This window comes from Equus caballus, chromosome 18 (genome assembly GCF_041296265.1).
Source record: "Equus caballus isolate H_3958 breed thoroughbred chromosome 18, TB-T2T, whole genome shotgun sequence".
NCBI lineage: Eukaryota > Metazoa > Chordata > Mammalia > Perissodactyla > Equidae > Equus > Equus caballus.
In genome coordinates this window covers 51936255-51962170 of record NC_091701.1, presented here as the reverse complement: position 1 = coordinate 51962170, position 25916 = coordinate 51936255, and the positions used below count along the sequence as shown (strand labels likewise).

General features: G+C 36.4%; 1 protein-coding gene and 1 long non-coding RNA gene across 6 annotated transcripts in view; one reads left to right on the top strand and one right to left on the bottom strand.

Annotated features, from left to right (window-relative positions):
- The window catches only part of LOC138918666 (uncharacterized), a 28131-nt gene extending 21592 nt beyond the window's left edge, over nucleotides 1–6539 (top strand). Inside the window, exons 2-3 of the long non-coding RNA XR_011428272.1 lie at nucleotides 5470–5602; nucleotides 6153–6539. This is a non-coding gene — a long non-coding RNA (uncharacterized lncRNA). The remainder of the gene's footprint in view (nucleotides 1–5469; nucleotides 5603–6152) is intronic.
- The window catches only part of METAP1D (methionyl aminopeptidase type 1D, mitochondrial), a 71263-nt gene that overhangs the window by 8791 nt on the left and 36556 nt on the right, over nucleotides 1–25916 (bottom strand). For 4 of the 5 annotated variants that reach the window (XM_001917058.6, XM_023621991.2, XM_023621994.2 and 1 more), the window contains exons 2-6: nucleotides 8696–8853; nucleotides 6537–6686; nucleotides 4997–5145; nucleotides 4365–4407; nucleotides 982–1145 (exon numbers count right to left, since the gene is read on the bottom strand). In XM_001917058.6, the coding sequence (XP_001917093.2) occupies nucleotides 982–1145; nucleotides 4365–4407; nucleotides 4997–5145; nucleotides 6537–6686; nucleotides 8696–8853 (664 nt within the window). The remainder of the gene's footprint in view (nucleotides 1–981; nucleotides 1146–4364; nucleotides 4408–4996; nucleotides 5146–6536; nucleotides 6687–8695; nucleotides 8854–25916) is intronic. The other variant, XM_023621992.2, reaches the window with a different exon arrangement.

Sequence of the window (25916 nt, the reverse complement as noted above, 5' to 3'; positions counted from 1 at the left end):
AAAACACAATTTTGTTCAAAGTCTTCAATAAAAGCTTCTCAGATATAACCCAAAGAGATTTTACTAAAGTTTGATTCAGACGCTGTTACAATATTTTTAAAGCCATAAATACATTTAACTGATACTTTACTGCCTTTTTTCTTAGAGTATTTGAAGGCTTAAGACGAAAAAAGGAAGCATCTTTTCAAGGTGACTAAGCCTTCCATCCTTTAGACAAACGGGAAATATTCAATGGTTCATATTAATGACAACAGTACTTTAAAACGTACCGATGTGATCATCTTTAACAAAATGCATTACTTTTAAATGAAAACACATATTCTGCATGTCTACTTCAAAACAGTTACGGAAAAAAAAGATTTAAAGGTAGGGAATGGATTACAAAGAAAAGTCTTGAATTCAGGAAATACACATACACTCAAAAAGCAAGCATAGAATACTGCGTGAAAATAAACAATGATTTACAGAAAAAATGAGCCAGACGAAAAAAAAAAAGACAGAAGATCACCCTTTCAGGCTGTTTGCTAATCCGCTAATTTGAAAGGTGAGGCTTGCTTGAGTTAATGCTTTTTATCTTTGTATGATAGGAATATGTTTCACTTTATTCCTCTATGAAATTTATTCTCCTGTCTCATTATCCAAGGGTTTGGATGCTTCTCCACTTCTTAGGTACTTTCTTCCAAGTTTGGTCTGATTTTTGAGTAAAGGAACGCTACAGACCAACATGAGAGGGTAAAACTAAAGCAGTCATATTGCTTGCTGCTCCTTTAGGTTTCTTTGCTGACCCTAGCATAATTCACTTTTTCAAACCTTTTTTTTTTAAACCCAGGGAACAACATTGCAGCCTGGCAGTTCACATACTGATATCAGACTGAAATGATGGTTCTGAATCATAAAACATGTCATCAACTTTATACCAAGCCACCAATAACCTTTGTACCATTTGCTAACCCTTCCTTTACTTGTCAGTGTAAGGCTTACCTGATCGTGTTTCCAATTACAGAGAAGGGAGCCCCTGCTCTGCAAGCTGCAATTGCTTCATCTCTACACCTCCTGGCAACCTCCACCAATTTTTTACCACATTCATCCACATTGCCCACCAAAAATGTTTCAGAGGTGTCTCCATGGTAGCCATTGTAATAGACCTAAACACAGGCAGAAATTTTAAAATATGTTCTTGTTTAAAAATCTACTCTCCTAAACTATACATTGTATTCATTTATGTGTGTAGTAGATTCATGTGTTTCTCCCTTCCAGAATTAATCTCAAGTTTACCTACAAAAAAAGAAACAGATATACTGAAACCTTACAGAAATTAAAAAGACAAAGCCATTCAATGATATTACAAAATTTTAAAGTAAATAAGTGACTAGTATGGCTATTTTGGCATTATGATCAACAATGCTATTATAACATTTTTATTCCTCACTTTATTTCTGAGAAGACACACTATATATGCAAAAATTAGTGATCAAAGACATTGACCCACAATTACTACAATAGGTTTAGAGAACCCAGAAGTATTTAACACAGTGAAAAGTTTCTTCAATGTCATGATGATACTTGATCTTTCATTTACCAGTTCTGTACTTGGAAATGATAGACACTGACAAGAAGAAATAAGATAGACATGTCCGTATTATAACAGACAGTAGGAGAATTTAGTTCTGGGAATTGAAGAGGCTCAATGTAGGAATGAAATATGTTATAGAAAAATCCTGTCGAGAAGTGAAATCTTAATCAAAAGTTCCAGATAGCAGAATGTTAACAGAAAACACTACACAGGGATTTGTTTAAAGAGTAGAATACTATAACAAAACAGGCTTAAGAATAAAATTGCAGAAAATATAATTTTATCAGTCTTCAATGATTCAAAAGGCCCTGTAGGATCTCTAAAAACATCAGATTCATCATAAAAATCAATAATTATCAAACACCATAATAAATATAGAAGGCCGAGGAGACTAGGTGAATACTGATCCTTTGATGTAGCATGAAATTTGCTATTTTGCATAAAACTGTCCTATGTAATTATTTTTCACATTTCTCTTTCTCATGAAGCAGAATACAGAAACTGTTATAAAAAAAGATATTTATCTGAGATTTCTGTCTGTTTTAATACCAAATTAATGTCTTAAATCTGTATACTATTCTGCATTTAAAAAATACTCTCCTACACTCTGAGGGGGAAGCAGGAAAGGTCTTTATTATATCTTCACTTCATAAGTCAGGAAACTGAGGCACAGAAAAACAACCTGTCTAAGGTTAGTGGCAGAATACAAACACAGATCCAGACTAATGTGATGGGTTACTGGCTTCCAATCGGGTGTTTTCTCTACTTTATCAAGTTACCTTGCAATATAGTATACATTTATTCCCATTTGCAATCTGAGAAAGTATAAGTTTTTATTTTACATACAAGTATATAACATTTGCTAAAATGAGAGTAAATATTCAAAAAAATTTGCAACTCAATGTTTATATAACTGCTACTTAAAGTAAAAATGCATTTTTAAAAATCTTTATTTGCCTTTTCATATTACTTTTTGCCAGCTTCCAAAATAACTACTTGAAAGCTCATAAGATATGGAAATATAATACGTTTGAAAGTCTATGTCAGGTATCTACAATTACTGTTTGTACCTACAAACTAGTCTTGCACTTCATTTATTTAACAAATATTTATTGAGCAACTACTATGGGCATTGCATTGTCTATTTTTTAACATTCAACTTTCAAGGGGTAAAGATATATACTAGATGCAAAAACTATGTAATGCAATCAGTATTTTCTCATAAAAAGTATAAGATCTAATAATGGAATCCTTCACTTAATAAAATATTTCATAAGAAATATAATTTGTTAAGAGATTAACCTACATGTTTCCTTGACTCCTTCACATTCCCCGACATTTGAAAATATTCCACTTTACTTTATGAGTTTTGCAATTTTGAAATTATTCGAATGTTAAAAATGGAATTGTTTATTAAAAGTCTTCAGGAAACTTAGAAAAGGCCTGGAATATTCTCTTTGGACACACTGGAAACAGTAGGGAAGAATATGTTGATTTCATTCAAAGCAGCAATATTTTGTTAAGGGGTGATTAGGTGAGATAATAAATGTAAGACCTACAAATCAGGTACAATCCAAAAGAAAAGTATATCATGAAAAAGACTTTGTTTCAGGCACACTTTATTATCATTAAATACCTCCTTCTACATGATTCTGAGTGGGAAAGGTACCAACAGAATACATGTGGAGCAAATGTTCAAATATTCCAAGTAGGACAAAATGATACAAGAAAGAGCATCAGCAAAAAAAGAATCTTTGGCTATATCCTCACACCGACTGATACAAAGAAAAACGGGAGAATTAATTGAACACTAAAAATCTCACTGAGCTCAACTATTGGATGCCAATTTCCACCTCATTCCCATTCCTACTTAAGTTTCATGGTCTGGATATAAAATAACTTAAGAATATTTTCTCGTTAATAGAAACTATAATCATCAGATGTATAGAATTTATTACAATCTACATAATCCAAAGGTGCTATTAAAAACTTTTCAGTAAAATAGACTGCCAAAGCACAAATAATCCACGTCCGAGAATAGTGGAAGGCTAACAAAATTAGAAAAGGTTAGAGCTTGTACAATTTGAAGGTCCTATGTTCAATTACTTTGGGTTGCTATTTAAAATAAAGGCTGTTAACCGTTTGGTGAAAATGTAAGTTCAGAGAGAAAACCACTCTGCTTGTGTGCTTCGAGTTCAAGGCTCTCTATGCCAGGAATGGAAGACAACGTTACCTTCAGGGATTTTAATAAATCTAAGGAACACTGCTAGCAAAAGAGTTGCTGTCCAAATAGACTGACACACACAGGCCAATGTAGCCCCTAATGACAGAGTAAGATAATGACAGGCCCCACTCAAAATCAGCAGGAAGAGGAAGATCAATCTTGGCAGAGTGAAGGAAAAATGCTGGCTTTCTTCGCGTTAGCTCATCTCATACATATCTAGCTTCAGCAGCTGCCCAGTGCTGTGGTGCTCTGCATTAACTACACAGTGGATCAATAACAATTACACCTTCTCAAAAACATGACACATAGCAGGATTGGGTTGACATTTCACTTAGGCCAACATTGATCTCAGTGCATCTGATTCCAGCCCTAAATTCAAGTCGGGCCTGGGTTTACTTGGAATAAACACAGAGTTAAAGACAAAAAGGAAACCAGCTGCTTGCGTCTGGGTCTAGAAGTAAACAGCACTTCCACCGGTGCAGTCCGCATTTTCAATCCACAATTCTTCCTGTTGCTACCAGCAATTCTGAAGTTGATCAAAGACTATTTTTTATATGATTTACTCACCGTGACATCAATGTTGATAATATCTCCATCCTGAAGAGGTCGACTGAAACATAAACAGAAAAAAAGTGGTGATAGACAGATCTCAATAAAAGGAATATAAAAATAAACACCTAATGACTACTACCACAAACCCAATGAGATGCAATGGTAATTTGGAGTGGAGGAGGAATAAATGGAGTAACTATATCTAATCTTTAAGTTATGTTAGTCACATCAAATTTTACAAGAAATACGTAATATGAACATATTACCATTGTTTAAAAATCTACCATTCTTAAAAAAATGTACTTATTAGTTACCCTAATTTTGCAAAGAGCCAAAACAATAGTTGATAACCAATATTGGCCTACATTTGGATTTTTACCATTTATATGATTAAAATCTAAAAAGGTAAAAGAAATATTTAATGCACCATGACTTTTTTGGATTATATACTGCTTTCACGAACATTAAATGGTGGTATTATGTCCATTTAGAAGCAAAATACTTCAAAATTTTTGTTTTACCATAATCAGCTCCAAAAGTTTGCAGGTGGGTTTCAATTAAACTACGGTGTCTCTCAACATGTGTTACAGATCTTAGTTTCATGTTTTAGTTTCCCAAGGAACAATATGTTATTAAGCAATGAATACCTGTCAGGAATACCATGACATAGCACGTTGTTTACAGAGGTACAAACAGATTTTGGAAAACCTCCATAGCCTAGAGGTGAGGGATAGGCATCATGACTGATGATTTCCTGATGAACAAGAGCATCTATCTCTTCAGTTGTCATGTCAACCTAAAATATTAAATAAAGAAATTATGGAGCAACAACTGAAGACATTTCCTGGATTGATTGACTATGCCTACAGCTACAGCACTTTCAGGTGAGACTGTATAAATTTACTATGATAAACTTATGGTACAATATTTTAATTAATTATGACTAACATTAAAATCCTAAATTGTGCCTTCTGACAGTCATTTGGGTACATGATGGTGTTATGGACTATTAGGAAATGAAAATTTTAAACTCTAAGATCCTTTAAATCATTTGTGAGTCATTAAATGATTTGACTTTCAAAAATATGTTCTTAGGCAATTTGTTCCTCTTTCTCAACAGTTAGTGCCCTGGGCTAACCGAAGCATATAAATAAATTCTCAAAAGGATCTTCAGTTTAGATGCACAGCTTGAAAAGGAGGTCAAACCCCACATTTTTACCTCAGCGAAACATCACATGGGTTTTGCAGCAATGGTATGGAGATTACGGATCACCTTTTTAAGAATTTAGTCTGATACATTTTGTAGAGGTTTGATTTCCACTAATCTTGATTTCTTTCATGCCTAAATAAATCAATATGCTTGTTAAAATATTTTTCCCTTTCTAGAAGGTATCCAATCGCTCCCAAACTAAAACTATAATTGAGTTTTGTGAACACATGAAGACTATCTCCATAAACTCATAAATCATAAGTAAAATTCTAAAACAAAATCTTTTATTAAAAATTGGCTATTTCTTCAGTAATTTTCTTTGTGTTATTTTATATTCACATTATGCTTGGTTACGCGGCTATAACAGGTTTATTACACAATGATACCCTAAGTGATTTCGTCGTTGAGTCTGACTTCCCAAATCCTGCCCACCTTTGGGAAACCACAGGCTCGTATTTTCTTTCATGATCTTTACATGGCAGGGTGTTTCAGATTATTCTGAAAGAACTAAATCCTGTAGTAAGATAGTTGTACATCATTCCATTGCTATATTACCTACAGCCTTTTGTATCTGGTCTGATCTTTCATTGCAGAGCTAATGCAAGAAAATAGGAGACAAAGGAGGAGGCAAAGAAACTCTTCAGACACACAGAAATCAGGTGGGGAATCGAAGCAGAAACTCCAGGCAGGAGGAAGAGGGCAAAAGTCAAAGCTGTCCGTCACTGATCAACACGGACAGGCTGACTGAGCCCAAAGTAGCTTCCGACTCCTACTTACAATTGAATTTGGATTTTAAATTATCTCTTGAATAAACATAAAATAATAAAATCCCTTCCCCCCACCTCAAGGCTTTACTTGATTTTTAACAAATTAGATGTGTACAAAAGAAGAGTCGAAGGGAAAGAAGAAAAAGGGGAGTAAGTCCTTTTGTAAGTTTGTAAGTATGTAAGTCCTTCCGGGGTTTGGTGAGACGCCACCTTCAAGCTCTTCCCAGCCAGGAGGAGGACATGACGGGCCAGCTGACAAGCCTGACGAAGCCCTTGAATCTGATCTTCATTCTTAACTTCTATGCTGTCTCCCCAGTCGGGTACAATGCCTGTCGTCACATAGTCTGGCTTCTTTATGTGCTTGAGGAAAAAGGATTGAAAACGAAGATCAGAACCCAGCGCACGACAATGGGATCATTTTTTCGGACACAGCCTCCTGCTTCATGGAGCTCTGCCCTTCCTGCCGGAGCACCGACCTCCAAAGCCAGCACAACAGACCCTCCAGGCTGCCCCGAGTTCCTTCCCCTGCCCTTTTGAACTTAACATTGCCTGTTAGTGCTGCCTTTGGACTGTCTGTTAACCTTACTGTGCTTTGAGTCAAACCGGACTGAAGTAGACTTCTGGTCAAAACAAACAGTAGTTTTCTTTTCTTCCTCCTCCCAACCCCGTTAGAAGCATATTGCCATTTATGAAAAATAGCATCAAGTTTCCAAATTGCCAAATGACTAATTAAGAGCACATTCATCTTCTTAACACAAAGATAAAATTTATGCAAAGGATAGCTCACAACACCCTCTCTGAGTGAACATATGTAAAAGGCGGACTGTCCAGTCCACTGAAACCTATTACATATACATTTTTCTTACACTTTGCAAATGTACCTAAACTAAGAAGGGACTAGAGAACAAAACAAAACAGCTTTCTTTTCCTAGTCTTTCTTTCTTTTAAGTACATAAAAAAACATCTAGAACATTTTACTTGTCAAAAACAAACCAAAAACTCCCCAAAACTCAAAACATTGAACTTTGATCCCCCTCGTAGAATATTCTCCACCACTCTCTTAAATCCATGGGCAGTATTCAGAAAATCAATACCATCTCACACACAGAGCTTCTTTCAGTCCCAAGGTTTTGCATAGCTCTTTACAAACTATTTATAGAAGCCGCTACATAAGCATTGTTGAAGAGTACCCAGTAAGGCTACACAGCAGTTGGGGACAGGAAGCTGAGGAAGATCACACTGTTCACTTGACATCACAGCAACTGCGGAAGGGCTGAGGTTAGGGCTCGGCTCTTCGTGAAGCGCATCACGCACGACTTAAGGACCCTCCCTTATTCCCATGTTCAGATGGGCCTTTCTGACACAGGTAATGCCATTGCTTGGGTTGCCACAGCTGAGCTCTGGACGGGTATCTTCTCTCCAACAGCTACACTACCAGTGCTCACAACGCTCACTCGGTCTCCCCATGGACTCTGTTCTTGTCACCACTCTGCTTTGTGATCTGGCCAGGTTACAACTACACGCAGAAGGGCAGTTGGATTGTCACTGAAATTCTAGAACAACACATTCACCTCTCCGGAGATTTCTTTTTCTTTTCTACTAAGGAAATACCAGGAACATACTCTGGGCTCCGGTGGCCTGTCTCGTCAGCCCTTGCCACAGAACTGGGCCACTCACCTTTAGGGAGTACAACATATTTAATGTGGGTTCACTGTAAAAAAAAAACACATAAAAGGGGGAAAGCAGGTGATCCTTGTGACAAATCTCTATTTCTTTCAGCTATTCTTGGTGTTCCTAAATGATCCACACACCTCTGTTATTTTGCATTTTGAAAAATGGATAGATTGTCTTTCCACAGAATTGTAATCTCTGAAAAAAAAATCAAGGATGCTCTGAGACAAGACATTTTATTTAATTTACTCTAAAGGAGGATTCAAAGACAGCAACATTAGTAATACGGAAAGTATAAGAGCAGGCTTTAGGAAAAAACATCTAGTGTATTAGTTTCAAGTAATCTCTCTTGAATGATCCCGATTTTATAGTTGATTTTTTTCTCTAAAAATGTTACGAAACTATATACATGTAGTTTTGTATTCACGTTAGAAATTTAATATAGAAAATTTCATGATAGAAATTTTAATTCTAAATAAGCTAGGCAGTTGTAAGCTCAGAGCTTTATTTTAAAAAAATTAATGTTTTACAACTGCAGGATGCTAAAACTTTTCAAATCACAATTTAAATCACAAAACAAATTTAAAAATTATGATTCAGATGGCTCACAAACCAAAGGTGCAAAAAAATTTGATCGCTTCTGCAGCTAACCTTTATCTTGGCTGGAAAAAAGAAGCAAATAATAGGCAATATCGTACCTTAGGGACTGGATGAGCTGAAGAAACTGCAGCCGGCAAAACTATACTGTGTGAAATCTCTCTTTGTCTCCGGAAAAAGAAATTTCTTCTTTGTTGACTGCTTGACTGCTTGTGTAAGTAGATATGATTGAGTGGTAAAGACAAAATTCTATGACAACCTATGAGCAGAAATAGACATATTTTAAGTAAAAAAACCTAAATGGTGCTACATTTTAAGATGTTGCATTGTCTGTTAAATCATTGTTCTAATCCTTTCTTGGCTCCAAAAGGAAAAGCCCCAAATAGAAAGGAAAGCAGTGGTATTCTGAGTTCTAGTACACTAACAGCATAGCATATTTATTAGCTAATACTAAGTTTACATAAATGTCTGATAATGGAAAACTCTACTCTAATGGGCAACAAACATTTGTGAACCACCAGGTCTGCAAAAAGAAGTTTCTGCTCTGGCACCTTATGCAGTCATGTCCAGGAAGACCTTAGATTCAGGGCATGGTTTGGGTGGCTTTATATTCTTTAAAGCCGTTTTCCTTTCAAGAATCATGGACAAAATTGCCAGCTGCACTTTTTGCCCTTGATAGGATTACTACTCTGTTAAGTTCACGTGCAGCGAGGTATTATACTGAAATTCATTGTGATGAATGCCCAAGTCAGATAAAGACTAAATAGCAAAAATCTAGGTTGTAACTTGGAAAGAAAACGAACACAGAGCCCTAAAGTACCCACAATAGGAATTTAGAAATATCTATCAAAATTTTAAAATGCACATATCCTTTGACTCAGCAATTCATCTCCCAGGACTTCACCTTGCAGATGTAATGCAATGATGGATGTATGAACATGTACCCTCACTGCAGCATTGCTTGTGGTAGGAAAAAATGTGAAATAACCCAAATGCCCATCAACAGGGGACTGGTTAAGTATAGTACTATGGTATATCTACACAACAGAAAACTATGGAGCTGTCAGAGAATAAACTAAATCATCTCTACATATTGATATGTAAAGACACCGCAATATATTGTTAGGAGAAAAGCAAGTTCTGAACAATACGCACAAAAAGCCCATTCATCTAAGAAGAGCTTATTCATTTATATAAGCTTTTATAGGCCTATAAAAATCCTGAAAACTGATATTCATCAATAGTGCTTATTTCTGGGGCATGTGACTGGGACTGGGGGTGGGGAGGAAGACTTCCTGAGTCATTTTATTCTCTTCTATACTGTTATTTTTTTAAAACCATTGATTTGTATTACTTATAATTAAAATAATAGTTTAAAAATTCCCCAACGTGTCATAACTGTATGTCAGAGGTTGGCAAACTATAGCCCAAAGGCCCAATCTGGCCAGCTGCCTGTTTTCACACAGCCCAACACCTAAAGATTATTTTTGCATTTATAGACTGTTAGAAAAAAGTCATAAGAAAAACAATATTTTGTAATAAGTGACATTATGTGAAATACAAGTTTTAGTGTCCCTAAATAAAGATTTATTGGAACACAGCTACACTCAATCACTCACAATTATCTATGGCTGTTTTTGAGCCACAGTAGCAGAGAAGTTGTGACAGAGACCATATGGCCCATAAAGCCTAAAATATTTCCTATCTGGCCCTTTACACAAGAAGTTTGTCAACTGCTGGTCTAGATCACTGGTTCTCAGAACCTGGTACCCAGACAAGCATATCAGCATCACATGGGAAAAAGATGCAAGTTCTTGGGCCCCTCCTCAACCTACCGAATCAAACCCTGGGATGAGGCCACCAGTCTGTGCTTTAACAAGTCCTCAGGATGGTTCTGATGCACACTAAAGTTTGAGATTTACTGGCCTAGAGTAACCTTTCAGCTGTGAAACATAATGGAAACACAAATTGCAGGTGAGTACTGGCCCCAAAACTCAAGATCTCCAAGTGAATTGAAAAAAGGCACAGAGGCAAAGAAACCCCAGTGGGCAGTGAGTCAGTGTCATAAGTTTCACTCAATTAAGTTCTTCCATAAAGTTGAATTTACATAACGTGTTGAATCAAATGAACAGAGGTGTTTTGGTATTATTTTAAACACTTCCAAATACCAGACAAAATGCCAGTAATATCACCTCTTTTAAAAATAAAAAGTTGTTCGATAGAGGCAGGTATGTATTCCCTAAAGCTTGTAAAGTATAGTATTTCCCTAAAGACAACACCAGCAGCCCTAGGACTGTGAACTGGTATTTGAGGGGCAGGGTAGTACCCTAGGGAAAGCACATGGTTGGAAAGCAGAAGCCTGGACTTTCATTTCAGCTCTACCACTTGTTAGCTGTGTGACTCTGAGCAAGTTTCTTCTTTTGAGTCTCAGGTGGGAATTAATTGGAATACGTGAAAAAAGCATGTGAAAGAATGTGAGAGCACCTTGCATTTAACAGATGCCCAGTAAACAATGGTTCCTTCAAGAACACTCAAAAAGTAAAATGAGCACTTATTCTGTGTCAATTACTGTACTAAGCACTTTACATATGTTAGCTCATTAATCTTCACGAGAATCCTATGAGTTGTGAACTGTTAGTACACCATTCCACAGTTGAAGATACCAAGGTACACAAAGGAAAATAACTTCCCCAGGGACATGCAGTATGTGCCAAAGCTGAGGGAAATCAGGTCGAGTTGCCTCCACAAAGTATATTTCTTCTCTCATATGCAGAGAAAAAATGAGCTCACACACATGGAAACACCTAAAAAATGTAAAAACTATTAAAAAGTTACTACTATTATTATTTTTCCAAAAGCGGTGATGGGTTGACCCAATCCATCCACTGTCTCAAGCCAAGCTCCCTTTGCTGACCAAACACGTGCTTCAGTGAGGTGGCTGAAGAAGTTGGTTGGGCAGCCTGTGGATATGGAATGGAAAATCTGGGACCCAGCTAAAGTACAGGGAAGACTCAGGTGGAATCAGTCTATGACTCCAGGGGTGGTGGGGGTGGGAGGGCGCTAACTGCATTCCTAGGTAGGACCATAGACAAGACACAAACTCACAAGTGTTTCCATTCTGAGGAAAGTATGTATCATGATTACTATTAATAATGATAACACTAATAGAAACAGTAACAATAGTGGTTAACATTTAATGGCCAATTTCTTTGATTAAGCAGAGTGCTAAGTGTCTACATACATTATCTCTTAGCAACTCTGTCAGGCAGGCTGGCAGCAATTGACATCACCATACGGATCAGGAACTAACGCTCACACATCAATGGCTGGCCCTGGCTCGAGTCCTCCAAGTCTAAATCCAGGACTGTGTCTGCCACTGAGAGTGGCCTCTCAACAGAGTGCAGGGGCTCTAGCAGCTAGCATGCTTTGCTGTAGAATATGTTCTTTCAGGGATTGGATTTTGAGGAGGTTTTTTTCTGTTTTAATCATGAAAAAAATATCATGGAACCAGCCAACATTTAGAATGAAGGTGATTTTCATGGAAATTCTTAGAACTGATCTAATTGGGAGGCATTATGGTAGTAAAAACAGCATGAGCTTTGAAGCCAGACAGACCTGAGTTGCCAAAACTTCTGAGCCCCACTTTCCTCACCATTACATGGCAATAGCAGTGCTTTCCTCACCACTAGGCTGTTATGAACATTAGCTGAGATAACAAATATATATGTAAACCATCTTTAGAAAGTAGGTGCTCCATAAACGTTCATTTCTTTTCCTTTCCCTTCTCGACTCTTTGTCATGTTTACCTGTGGGCCTCTGAATTTACTTATTCTTTTATTCAACAGTACTTGCTGAGCTCCTCCTATATGCCATACTCTGGACACAGAGTGAACCAGGTGACAAAGTCCCTGATTTCATGGAGTTTATAATCCGTGGTGGGATGCAGACGAGAAGCCAACCAACAAATACATTAGATTACATCAGACGGTGATACGTGTGATGAAAAACAGCCCAGAGTGACACAGTCTTGGATGGCATCTTGGAGCTAAGGTTCTGCTGCTGGTCCTGCCAAGAGCTAACTGGGCGAGCTCGAGCAGCAACAGTAACAGTGAACACTGGCTGACAGCTTCCTGGTGCCAAGCTCTGTGCTGAGCACCTCACAGACACTGCCCACTGATACAAAAGGCTTATTTAGTAAAATGAGGGAGTTGGACTTCATAATCTTTGAGGTTTCTTTCAGCTCTGACACTTGTGCCTTCATGCAGCAGCATCTGATTGTCATGCTACATTCCAGGCAATGGGAATGATGCAGACTTCGATCAATTTCAGGACTCATGAAGATTTTTTTCAGAGTGCCTGATTACATGACAGGGAGACCATCTTCATCAGTATTATCAAGTTCAAGCACATAGTCATTATAGTGGGAATCTTTCCTATGTACTTAAACTTGAGGCATGAAGTTATCAGGCCTCTACTAGGAAACCTGGATGAGGCTTTTCAGTCACTCACTTCTAGGATGAACAGCTGCCAATGTACCTGTCCTGCCAAATGAGGGGCTCACAGTTGAAACGATGCAGGCACACCCACACATGACTTAAACATCGGGAACACAGTCTGAACATCTCCAATCTGTTGACAATTACGGTTCTGCAGTGTACTCAGCAATTCCATTTTCATAAGATACTTTTTTATTTGAAGCAAAATCTTTTCTTTCAATCTGATAAAAGACACCCTATAAATGTTGTCACAAAGTAACAGGATAATAAGGTACCATACCGTGTTTATTCTACTAACTATTCATTACAAACCAGAAAAAAAATCTAGCGTTTTCACAGGTGAAATGAAGAAATGGGCTTAAGTCAATCCATGCCTTTAGGAGATAATGGTTCTGCAATTAATGTGGCAAAAGTGGGGGGAGGGGCAAGGTCCTCAATTTTGTTTATCATATTGTAATTAATAAATAGTAATTAACAAATTTTCTAAATGCAGGTGAGCAAAATGAAAATCCCCAATCCCAATTATGTTCAGTCACAGGATAACCAAACTAGAGTATCTGCTACAGATCATTCTAGAAAAGGTTTATTGAGTTTTCTATATATTTCCTTTCTTTATAAAAGCATTGCTTTGTACACCTAAAACTAATATAATGTTATACGTCAATTATATCTCAATTAAAATAAATACATAAATAAAAGCACTGCTAATACTTTATTATAACTACATCTAACTTCCAACTTGCTACCGTCAATGTTACAGGTAACTTGACCCATCATCAGAGGCAGAGATACCAGCCAGGTTTCCATCAGCCACAGGACTGGCCTCTCTGTCTTCTGGGCACCATCATTTACCCAGAATGCACAGTATACCCTATTTTGTTAAAGCTATTTTCAGGAAAAAAGGTTTAGGTGTGTACTAATTATTGCAAGGGACAAGTTGACTAATCTGAAGTTTAGGAGATACCAGTAGAAAATCATCAGAAACATCAGGAGAGTAGGAGAACCCCAGATGAGCAAGGAGCTGCTTTGGACTAACTTGATCTTAAAAGACATGATCATAGCGAGTGTTGTCACTGTTGATTATGCAACAGAACCTCTACATAGGGTTTCCTTAGGCAGTAAAGCTACACATTATTTGTTATGAATACTAGTTTATTTACTGTTTTCAAAGGCAATAATAAGAATTATTTTCAGCGTCACAAAAATTCTATCAGCACCTAGTTTGAGCTGAATGTTGAAAATTACAGGCAACCGCTTCATTCAGTCCACAGAGGAGCACACTGTACGGCGTGAATGTCTTCTGAAATTGGTGTATATGCTCTGGATCCTGAAGCACATTTTTCATATTTTAAATTTGTATTTGAAATGTAAATCTAGGTTGAGCTTTTAAATATTTTCATATTTGGTAATAACATCAATTTTTAAAAGCTGCATTCTATTTCCCTTTACAGATTAAGTCTGAAAGGTAGGATTACAGAATTCCAGTATGATGGAGGGAAGCATGCATTTTAAATAACCAATGTTGCTGCATGCAACATGCCCTGTATTTATTGGCCTCTTACTCAGGGTCCATTTTAATTGTTATCTACTCAAGCATTCTATACCACATAATAAAACGCTTCCATTTCACCCACTGAGCCCTGGGTTTTTATGCACACCTCTACTAATGACCCTTAATTAAGCCAATTTTACTCTTGAAAATATGAGTTTTCTTTTGGTCAACAAGTATTTTTAAGGGAAAGGTCTGAATGAACTTTCAGAGAGACATTTAAAATGCTTATTATTTTAAGCAGTTGTAAAACTGAACAAAGTATATTTGTACTCAAGTGTGGGCTACCAACACCTATATTTTTCATTGTACATTTCCAGGGAAGCACTTCCCCCTGCAGGGCCATCAATCCTCAGTTATGTTACATTTCAGAGGTATCAAATATCTGGGTAGAAAACAACACAAGAAAGCAGCCTGTACTACTTTACATTAGCTAACAATATCAACCAGAGATAATATGTAATTTAAAAGACACCCTGTAAAATATCTTACTGAATATATTTTTTCATAATGATCAGTAAATGCCAAAGTCTAGTAACAAAACTATTATTTATAGCATATCAACATCTAATTGATTTCACAAATGGAGGCAATTATTTTGGATGAAGGGAGGAATGCCTGCCAGATTTAAATGATTTATGATTACTAAGAGAGAAAACATCGTTTTGCTAATTCATTTTCAAATACGGCTCATACACTCATTGATAATTTTAATTTCAAACCAAACGATTTGCTTAAATAACACATTAACTTTAAAAAAAAGTAACTTTGTGACAGCAAACTGAGGGTATTTTTAACTGTTTATAAATATTGTTTCCTACAGTAGGCTCAGAAGGGACTGTACTACAGAAATATATTTTTCAGGTGCTGATTTAGAACCACAGAAAGATCACACTTCATGAACTCCCACCAATCACCCAGCGTAGGAGCGCAGGCTCTCACAGCACTGTGTGCCCTAAGTCCAAAGGAGAACACTGCAAATGCATCCACGCCTTACATTTCTGGACCTAAAACACTGACTGTCTGCGTGATGGGTTTGATAACTCGCACAAATGTTGCAAAAGAAAAATTAGTCTGCAACCCTCAATATAACGCTCATTGATTTTTATAATCCAGTACTAAGATGTACATGTTTCAAAAGTAAATGAGAAAGATTGAAGGTTCCTCCCCATTTCAAGAAGACTAGAAAGCAGAAGAGAAGCTCACATTTCACAAGAAATAACCTATGCATTTGTTGAAGGAAAAAAAAAAAAGCTAGGGGAATGCCCCAGGCTGAAGCAGACACTGATTGGGCAAAGCTGAAGGACAAGGGCCCTTGAAACTAAACAAAAGCAAATTCATTCTGTTGACAGATGTTGATTACATCAAAGCAACGAGGAACTCCCCCAATTCCCAATTTTTTAAAAAACAATTAATACCTCTCTACAGCCTACACAATAAGGACAAAGAAAGTTTTAAAACCAATCATAATAAACATTGTTAAACTTGTTTTGAAAAAGTTTCAGTTCAGTTGAAGACTATTCTGGTGTGTTTCTAGCTACAGGCTTCTCCAAACAGTGGTTTATTCATTCCCATGGACATGTCTGGGGAGCCAAGCTGGCCATGCCATCAGCCCCTTCCTTCCAGGGGTTAACTGCTCTGGCTGCCAAATAAAATACAGAGCGAGCCATGTAATTATGGAGACAGTCAAAGGGCAGGCTCTATTTTGAAATCTATTTGCACAGACAAGGTCTTCCAATTGAGCTTACAGGAAACAAGCTGGTAAAGAGCCTCCTTTCCCCCAGATGCTTTCCACACTTTTTCTCCAATTCAGGAACTCATGGATACGGACACCATACACCATTGCTTCCTGGATTTCAAGCTAAGATGTCATCACAAGAAAAGTGGATCTGATTCAAAACCTGTAAAAAACTTTTTTTTTTTTGCCTAATTAACAGCATTTGGCAACAGCCTCTGGATAAGGCTACAGTGTTTATTAAACAACGTTTCTAAAGAGGATGCAAGCCCAGTTGTTATGCAGGTTTTGGAATGCAGATCATTTTCTTTAATGCTCAAAATAAAGCACATAGTTGAGTCTAAAATATACTAGCACAAGCACCTCTCTGAAATAAAGATTCTACTTGATGTCCAACAGTGTTGTCCTTGAAGTTATTTATAAAGCTGACTGCTAAAACAGTAACAAAGATTCCACAGAAATAAAAAAGAAAAAATCCCGTCGTTTTTTTTACTGAAACATAAAGATTTGTCCCAGTTGCTTAAAGCTCTAAATTTGCAGTTTCTATGAGACTTAATCATGCTATCAAAATAGTTTTGGGCCACTACTCCTAATAAAACTAAATAGTCAAGTGAAGGTGTGATACCATAGATACCAGCCTGTGGATGTCAGAAGTCACCATCAAGCCATAAACCAAAGCCCCAGAATCCTGGTTCTAGAGAACATAAGCTGGGAAGTCAGCCATAGTTGAGCACTTTTGAGGAGGGGAAGAGCAGCGGCCTGAGGGCACCCTCTTCTAATAATAACAACATTCAAGAATGATGCCCAGGTCATGGCAAAACATGACCTTCCCCAAGGCTCCATCAGGAAGTTGTCTTCATGCTACATCCCTCTCCTTTTAAAAAATTTATCAATAGCAACTGATAGAGTATAACGTCAATGACAAGTTCAGAAATGGGTTTAGGAAAAGACTTCATTTTGCTTCTCTACAAAAGCTAACTGGATAATATGTGATTATTCCTTCATGTACACCAACAACACCCAGAGATCTGTGATTTAAATAAAAAGCATTCCCCTCTTCTTGGGAGACAAAAACACCCCAACCTACTCTAGAAACACAAATCAATAAACATATCTACTTAATAAAGTGGACTCGTGTTTGTGGGCCTAGAAAAAAATTGCTTTAGGCTGGTCCAACCGCAGCTGAGGAGAGGCGTCAAAGATTACAGTAAGAACTCAAAAGCTAAAACTAAAATCAGATCACTTGGTGGATAAGTAGAAGTTAAATAGAAACGATTAATTTGTAAAGGGGAATAGGGCTATTATGCGAAATTTCTCCAGTTAAGATAAAAAATGTTTACTTCAAAATTTAAAATCTAAATTCATCTTTATAATCATAAAATATTGAGTCACACTGCAATAGTATATGCTTAGAAAATCCCATTGTCTCTCAGCTAAAGTTTAGAGAAAAGCAGCTTTTTAGCACTTCAACAATACATATACTCAGGCAACTTCTTGGACAAAGAAATATTGTATCCTTCCAGGGGAAATAAAGGAGCTGTTTATTAGGACTGTGGTTAAAATGTAATAAGTCATTCTAGTTGAGCCCTGTGAAAAATGTCATCAAAATATCATTTTCTTTGCCAGATTTTCTGGATGCCGTAATATCATTTGAATACAGAATATATGACAAGCTCTGATCAGAGTAAAAAAACAACACCAAAAGGAACCAAAAGCAAATGTTCGTTCCATCAAAGTAACAGGAAAGAATTCACATAGTCCTGATACCCAGAGAATGCACACTTCTAGGTTAGCACAGAACATCTGGCAAACTTCAACTTCCCAAAGTCTCTCAAAAGAAACATTCCTGTTACCTCACACACTTTGGTTAAAGAAGGGGAAAATAGAAAAAATTTACATTAAAGCACACAAATAAGAATCAGAAAGAGCAGTTCACAAAAATCACAAATGGAATTCAATTTTAGAGAAAGTCCACCTAAAAATATGAGTTAAAAAAAATTGATATAAGAAAGCCCTTCTTTAACTCTTTTTTAAAAGACTATTCATAAATACCACTGTCATGTAAAATACTACTCAAAATATTAGTAATTTGGCTAAAAATATCCAGTAATAGAAGATGTTGGGACTTATAGTTTATGATCAAAGGCACAACTTTAATATGAATATTTTTCAAATGTATTAAAGCATTTGAAAAGAACGTAATTTTAGTCTTTATCTTACACTGGTGTCAACTGAATTTTATACGCAATATGCTTTAGTTATACTGTTGGATGCATTTCTTTCTTTCTCTTTTTAGAAGCCATTTAAAGTTATACAAACAACTGGTACAAAATAGCTTAGAGCTTTGACCAAAACTGCAGTATCAAAACCAAAAAAAAAAAAAATTTACATCTTAATATTTTCCTGAGAATGCTTCCACTGTACAACTCCAAATGGAAACCATGAAATAAGAAGAAAATATTTGAATATAAATCCTATGGTGGTATTCTGACAATTGTGGGAGTTTATCTCTGCTCTGTAACCAGGCATTGGAGTGGTAGGTATGTAGGTAGGTAGGTTAATAATCACGATCTACAACGAGGAAGCTAAAGCTCAGGAAAACGATATATTTCCAAGGTCCCGAAGTTGAGATTACATAGATTCAAGACAACAGAAGCCAAGATCACTCATCAAGGAGTTATTTTCACAAGAAAAATAAAAGAGAAAATATACAGTTAGCCTCTTTAGTAAAAGAAAAAGTTCTAAATTATCCAAAGGCAGTTTTTTGGACTGATGTAGTTATGTTGCCAGAAATAATTTTATATTCAATTCAACTGTGTAGACTTAGTTAACCATATGAATAAATAATCACTTCATAGCTTTAGGAGTTAATGCAAAAAATGCAATGCAGTAAAATAGTACAGGCTAAAAAGGGAGTCCCATAGGAGCCTGCTTACAAACTGGCCCTTGTATTTTTTTTTCAGGTATGGATGCTCAACTATAACACCATTATTTTTTGTACTAAAGATTAAAAATTAAAACACCACCACCACTAAGAAAATATGTATTCTTTATCTGCATAAAGCAGACTACCTCTCATATCTGAAAACACAATATTACATGAAAACCTTAGCTGGCCAAGATCATTCACACTCAGTGGAATGAAAAATTCATCATCTTATTTTTAGATTAAAGTCTTCAACATAGTCACAATACTGAAATATTTGATAAGTGCAATATTTGAAACATGTTTATTGTCTAACATGAGGTGTATTGAACATTGTTTGAACTAATACTTCTACCAGAGTGTTACAAAAAGAAAATCAACCCCAAAATGCCTAAATAAAATATAGCCAATTTGGAGATGAAAAGCAGGATACAGTGTGGAATTTAAAGCACTTTATACTCTGCTTGTGAATGCACCATGGGATTTTCCTCCAAAAGATGTGTCTCCTAATTATATTTACTTGAGCTCTTGTTTAATTTAGTTTTCCTTCTCAGAGCATTAGCTGGTTTGTTTGGACACATTAGTGAAATTCTATAAGCCTTAGTTTCCTCGTCCGTTAACAGGAATAATAATACCTTCTTCACAGGGTTGTTATGATACAGTAATTTTATGACATGGGGTATGGTAAGTGGCACAAAGTAAGCACTCGATAAATGGTAATTATGATCATTGGTTTCCTAACCATGGGAGAAGTTCACTCTAAAATGGACTAATCAACAGGTAGAAACCAGCCTGAATTTCAAAATGTGCTTTGGATGATTCACAAAGTAAGCAATTCACAAAGTATTCATGAGATCTTAGGTTGGGTCCCAGAACTGCTCCTTAAAAACCACAACATGCAAAGCACTGGGCCTCTCCTGCCTTCGTCACAGGACCACCCTGACCATCAATTGAGACTGCAGATGTATAAAAACCTTACAAACTGGGTAGCATCTCAAGATTGTAGTGTATTTAGAGAAGTCTTAAAGTCAGTAGGATGAATTATGCCCAGTCTAATTTTGACATTTTTCTGAGAGTTCTTGGTGGGGCCAGAATTGCTAGAATGCTGACAGCTAATGGTGAGGTCTCAGGAAAATCTCTTTTTCCACTCAGAAGCATAAAGGACTCCAGCTTTTCTCAAGAATCATATCCTTCTAAACACATTAGTGTATAGAATACTTTTCATATTTATGCCAAGGAAAGAATGATAAAAATCATGTTCTAGAAAGATGCCACTTGGTAGTGAAGACATGCCATGTGAAGCTCACTATGACAAACAATTCTAAGAGTTAGAACAGAATGCTGCAATTTTTATTCTGTCACTGGTGTTCGGTCAATGTTGTGATTTCCATAAACTGTTATGTTGTCCTTGGTAACCTCTGTAACTTAAAGTTGGTAAGAATTTAAACACACTGGTTTCAGTGTGCAACTTTTTAATATAAATATTCTAGAGCACACCAAACCTTATTGTTTAAATGTAGCAAGATGTCTTCTTTGCATAAAAATTCCTCTTTATTAAACAGTGGTACAGGAAGAACTTATTTACATTTCAAGCACTACCAACATGCATCATTTATGACAAAAAAGGCAAGCACTCTGTAAAGAATGCTCAATCACTGTCAATCACAAACACTAAAATACACATAAACCAAAGCAAGCTGCGTGAACTGTATTAAATTCAGCTAAACACAAAATTACCAACAGAACAAACAAAAAAACAAATAATTATCAGTGACTCAGACCTATTCACACAATATACAAAATAACTTGGAAAGGTGTAACCATAGAAACCTGATAGCCTAAATTCAGTGCCTTTAAAATTTGCATTTATTTATACACTGTGCAAACGATGTCCTTACAAAATTTAAATATTTCAAAAGCAGTCAAAGCTTATCTTTGTTATCTGATCATTGATCAAAACAGTTTCCACTATAAATTAGCTGTCTTTAAAATTACTCAAGGACCAATTTAATGAGACCGTGATAAAAATGTCAAGCAATTTTTTTCTAATTTTTCAGCAAAGTGTTATTTTCACAACCACTGATTAATAATTGTAAAAGCTCAACTGTATACAAGAAATCCCATAATAGTCAAAAACATTAAAACATGCTTTGACATAAAGACTTTCCTTAAACTCACACTGTTGCATGCAACTACCCCCACTTCCTCTGATAAACAGCTAAACCAGAAATGCTATTAGCTGTTTCAGTTTATGGGTGATTTTCACTGACAATTACCATTTGAATAGTTTAATATTTAAAGCTATAGTTAGTCCTAATGTCTTATATTTTATTTCATAAGCTACATGAGTAAAACATTATTTTGTAGTTCACTGGCTCCCACACTTAAGATGTAATGTTCAGTGTGTATTTCATTATGTAGATGAGCAATGGATGTTGTTTGACATGATTTAAATGGGTCAACAGTATTTTCCTAGTCACATTAATCATTCAGACAGCTAGAATAAAAAAAAAGACCTTGAAAACTAAAACTAGGGAATCTATTCACACAAATGACACTCACCATTGGTGTGTTATCTAGGATGTGGTTAAGGAGAAGGAAGAGTCACAGACTTTGAACACATGTTTCATTATTTATTCAGAAACCACTTTAAGACTCTAGCTCTACTTTCAGAACCCAAGTGAATACCCACAGGGACAGATTTCTGAGATACCAAACTGTAATTTTTTTAAAAAGCATTTGATGGAAATCTATGAAAACTTTTTCATTTCAGAAAAAAGAATAAAACTGGGGGAGCCCAGCTGCACATGAGACTGGGCCCCAAGGGTAGGGTGAACCTTATGGTATCTATAAAAATATACAGATGAGGACACAGCCCTCACTATGGACAACAATCCTGTCTTCACCTGCTGATGGCTCCTAGGAAGAGAAGAGAAGGAGAAAAAAAAAAAAGCAGAACTGTCCTTTAGAAGTAGCTGCAAATCACCTTGCTCCAGCCCTGAGTCAAAAGAAAGAATTTGATAAGGAACATGGAAAGCAACAGATGTGAACACCAAACAGCAACCCCACAGTTTTCCTTTTCCTTTCATCGTCACAATTGACCTTTAAACTGGGTCTGATCAAGGGATGACTTGGTCTACATGGCTAGTCAACGTGCCAGAATACTATTCTGGATAACCATCCTACCACTTGGTTCCATATGAATTAGGTGCTCTCTAATAACAAGTATGAGAGCAACATACAATCGCTTCCCTCCCAGCGGAAGCTCTTCAGTGGGTCTTTGGCAGCCGTGAAGAAGACTGTCTAGCATTAACTTTTTCATTCTGAACCCACTTCTCAAAGGTCATCCTCCCAAGTGGATGTGCTCTACCCTCTCCTGAAACCACACAGAATGAGCCAGGGTCCACAGGAAGCCCATGTTTTGTATTGTTTTTCTGATTACAAAAAAATGGTACACGTGTGGTATCAAATATTTTTATAACAACACTGAAAAAGCATAAACAGTAAAAAGTAAAAAACAGTAAAAAGCTTCCTCAATCACTGCTAACATTCAGCAAACACACTTTAGAACATTTCTTTATGTATTCACTAATATATTGTTATATATTTTTATAGTACATTAATTTATATTTTATAAATATTCTGTTTGTATATGTAATTTTATTAAACTGCTATTTTGAAAGCAATTAATTTCTCTCCACAATATATGAAAGACATCTGTCTTTAACAAAAAATATAGATCTACATCATTCTTTTAGGCCTCTTGGGTTGTTCTACTGGTTTCATAGTATTCTTTTACATGGTTGGCTAACATAGCACTTTATTTAACCAATGATGAGCATGTAGGTGGGTTCTTTTTCTGTTTTTTCCTTGCATGATACACTTTTTACAAATACAGTTGTTGCACATGTGACCAATTATTCTTTTGAGCTTAAGTTCCTAGAAGTAGAATTCTTGGGTTAAGAAATACGCAAAATTCGGACATATTTGCAAAACTATCTCCACAAAATAGCAATTTATATTCCCAATGGTGCCTGTTTCCCTACACCCGCATCAATATTATTAATGGCGAAATCTTTGTCAGCCTTAAAAATGAAAAATGGTATCTTATTTTAATTATTTTTCTTCAGACACTACTGAGGTTGAAGATCTCTTTATTTATGTACTTATACTCCTTTGTGAAATCTCCAGTTAGGCCTCTTGGGTTGTTTTTTACTTGATTTACTTTTAAGAGTGCTCTATGAACTAGAAACTTTAAATATTTGTGTACTATATTGTTTCAAATATTTTTTCAATTTGCCATTGCATTTCAAACTTGTTTAAAGTGTTTTCAGTCATACAATTAGGTTTACAGTGAATTTATGGATTAATGTAGGGAGAACATGACTCTTTAAAATATTTAGTTTTCTTATTTAAGAGATGTCTTCACATTTACTTCAGTCTTCTTTAATACTCCTCAGTAGACATCTAATGTTTTCTCCAGATAGGTCTTGTATATTTCTTATTATTTGTTTATTCCTAGCTATTTTATATTCTTGGTTGCTATCACAAATGGAATTTTTCCCATTATATTTTCTGCCTAAATACAGGACAGTAATTTATTTTTGTATATTAAACCTATTTTTCTTTAAAAAACTTAAGTTTAAAAATTGAAGTATAATATTCTAGTATCACATTTTTATGCTGCTTAATATATCAAAAAAATCAACCACACATACAGATTCACACACTTTTTCCATTGGAAAGAAGTGCGTTGGGACTGACTGGGGTTAACCAGATGTTCTCTTCTATCATCGCCAACTCGCCCCCTCTTACTTTGTCTCCCCAAATACGAAGTGCTGGACTAACAGGTGCTGGAAGTGCCAGTAAGTTAAAGGCCCCCCAAAAAAGAAGGGTAGACTTTTTTTGGAAGGGTTTGATACTGAAAATATTTTCCAAAAAAAACCAATGACCTAATCCCCAGGTGGGTAGAATTAGACCTTTTTTAGACTTATTATTCTACACATCTAATTTTACAGCTTAGTCTTGTTTTTGTTTGAATTATGTGTCTGGGTTGGGTTGGGGCCATAATCTTTTCAGTGCTAGAGTTCCTGTCCCGACTCAGCCCTTACTAACTGCAGAGTGCCTGAATGCATTGAGCAAACAGCACAATTACGAAACTTCTCCTAGTCCTATAACATTGAAAGAGACCGAGAACTTTAAATAAAAAAAATTTAAAACTAATCTGCCAGCCTTCTGAACAAGGACTCTGTATAGCTCTAGTTCCTAGAATCCTCTTGTATTCAGTTTGATTTCCCCCTGAGAAGAGCAAGACATCTTGAAATTGTAGAAGGGGGATCGGCTGGGGGGAGGGGGAGGGCCACAGCGGAGAGGGGCCGGATCCCCTCTCTCTATTGCTCCCTTGGAGCAAATGCTCTCCTAATATATTTTCCTCCATGAGTTTCAGAATACTACTTCCAACTCCACCTACAAGTTTGGGTAATCATTATGCCATACAGAGGACAGAAAAAAAATGGCACTTTTTCCCATTAAAAATATCTGATCCACAGGTAACAGTATGGAGGATCATACCCTTTCCTCTGCTTTGACCTATATTTGAAATTTTCAGTAATAAAAAGTTTAAAAAGTATTTGATCTAGCACTAAAAACATATTAGCTTTCCTAAAGAATTCTAAGAAGTTTAGGAAATGGAAGGGTTCTTTTAAGTCTGGGGTGCTGTTTACACGTGAAAAAACAAACCATTTGAAATGAGCATCAGCCTTCAGTTGCTCCTGGGCTTAAGCTAGGAAGAGCCTCAGGACTAGTGCCTTTTGATGGTGAAACCGTACAGTGATTCACACGTTTCTAATTTGCAGTTCACAGCCACATGTGCTTCTTAGGAGTAATCCTGGGGCTGAGTTTTAGCTGCCCATATACATCCTGGGGCCGAGTTTCAGCTGCTCATATACATGCAAGTGAAATTCCTAAAGTCCACGAGAGCACAAGCGAGCACAGGGCTGTGCGCTGAATTGTGTCTGAGTACAGTGTGATATAAGGTGCTGGCTGGGATCTGAAAAGTGTTTGGGGCTTGTCCATCAAGATGATGTACAGAGAGGCAGGCAGTCTTCACAAAAGTTCGGCACTGGAAGTGCTGGAGAGACAATGCAGAGTGAAGGAAGTTCCATTTCCACCTTTGCATTATAAAATCTTAGGCAGCAAGTAGATTTTTGCACAATGGTATGGGGCAGCCCCTCAGGTAAGTTTTTTGGGAATAATATATACAAGAGGAAGGCTATAAATCCTGTAAAGGAGGCAGCAGTGGACTGACATGGACAGAATTTATACTTATAACTAACGTTTCACCATCACCAAATCTACCCTGCTCTGAACTCCATTGCCGTGACTAGATGATGCAGAGCTTAATGAATAATCTGAAAGACTGGCAATATTTGGGTTTGGTGATTGCTAAATTCAGACCTCATAAATATTATGTAACTCTAGTCTTTTTGCCTCTAGCCAACCAGCCTGACTACAATTTTCAGCCACAAGTAGCAAACTGACATTGAGAATTTATGAGCTCTGCTGTATTAGTAATGCACACTTTTGAATTATTCTAGCCTGTAGCCTGAAGCAGATT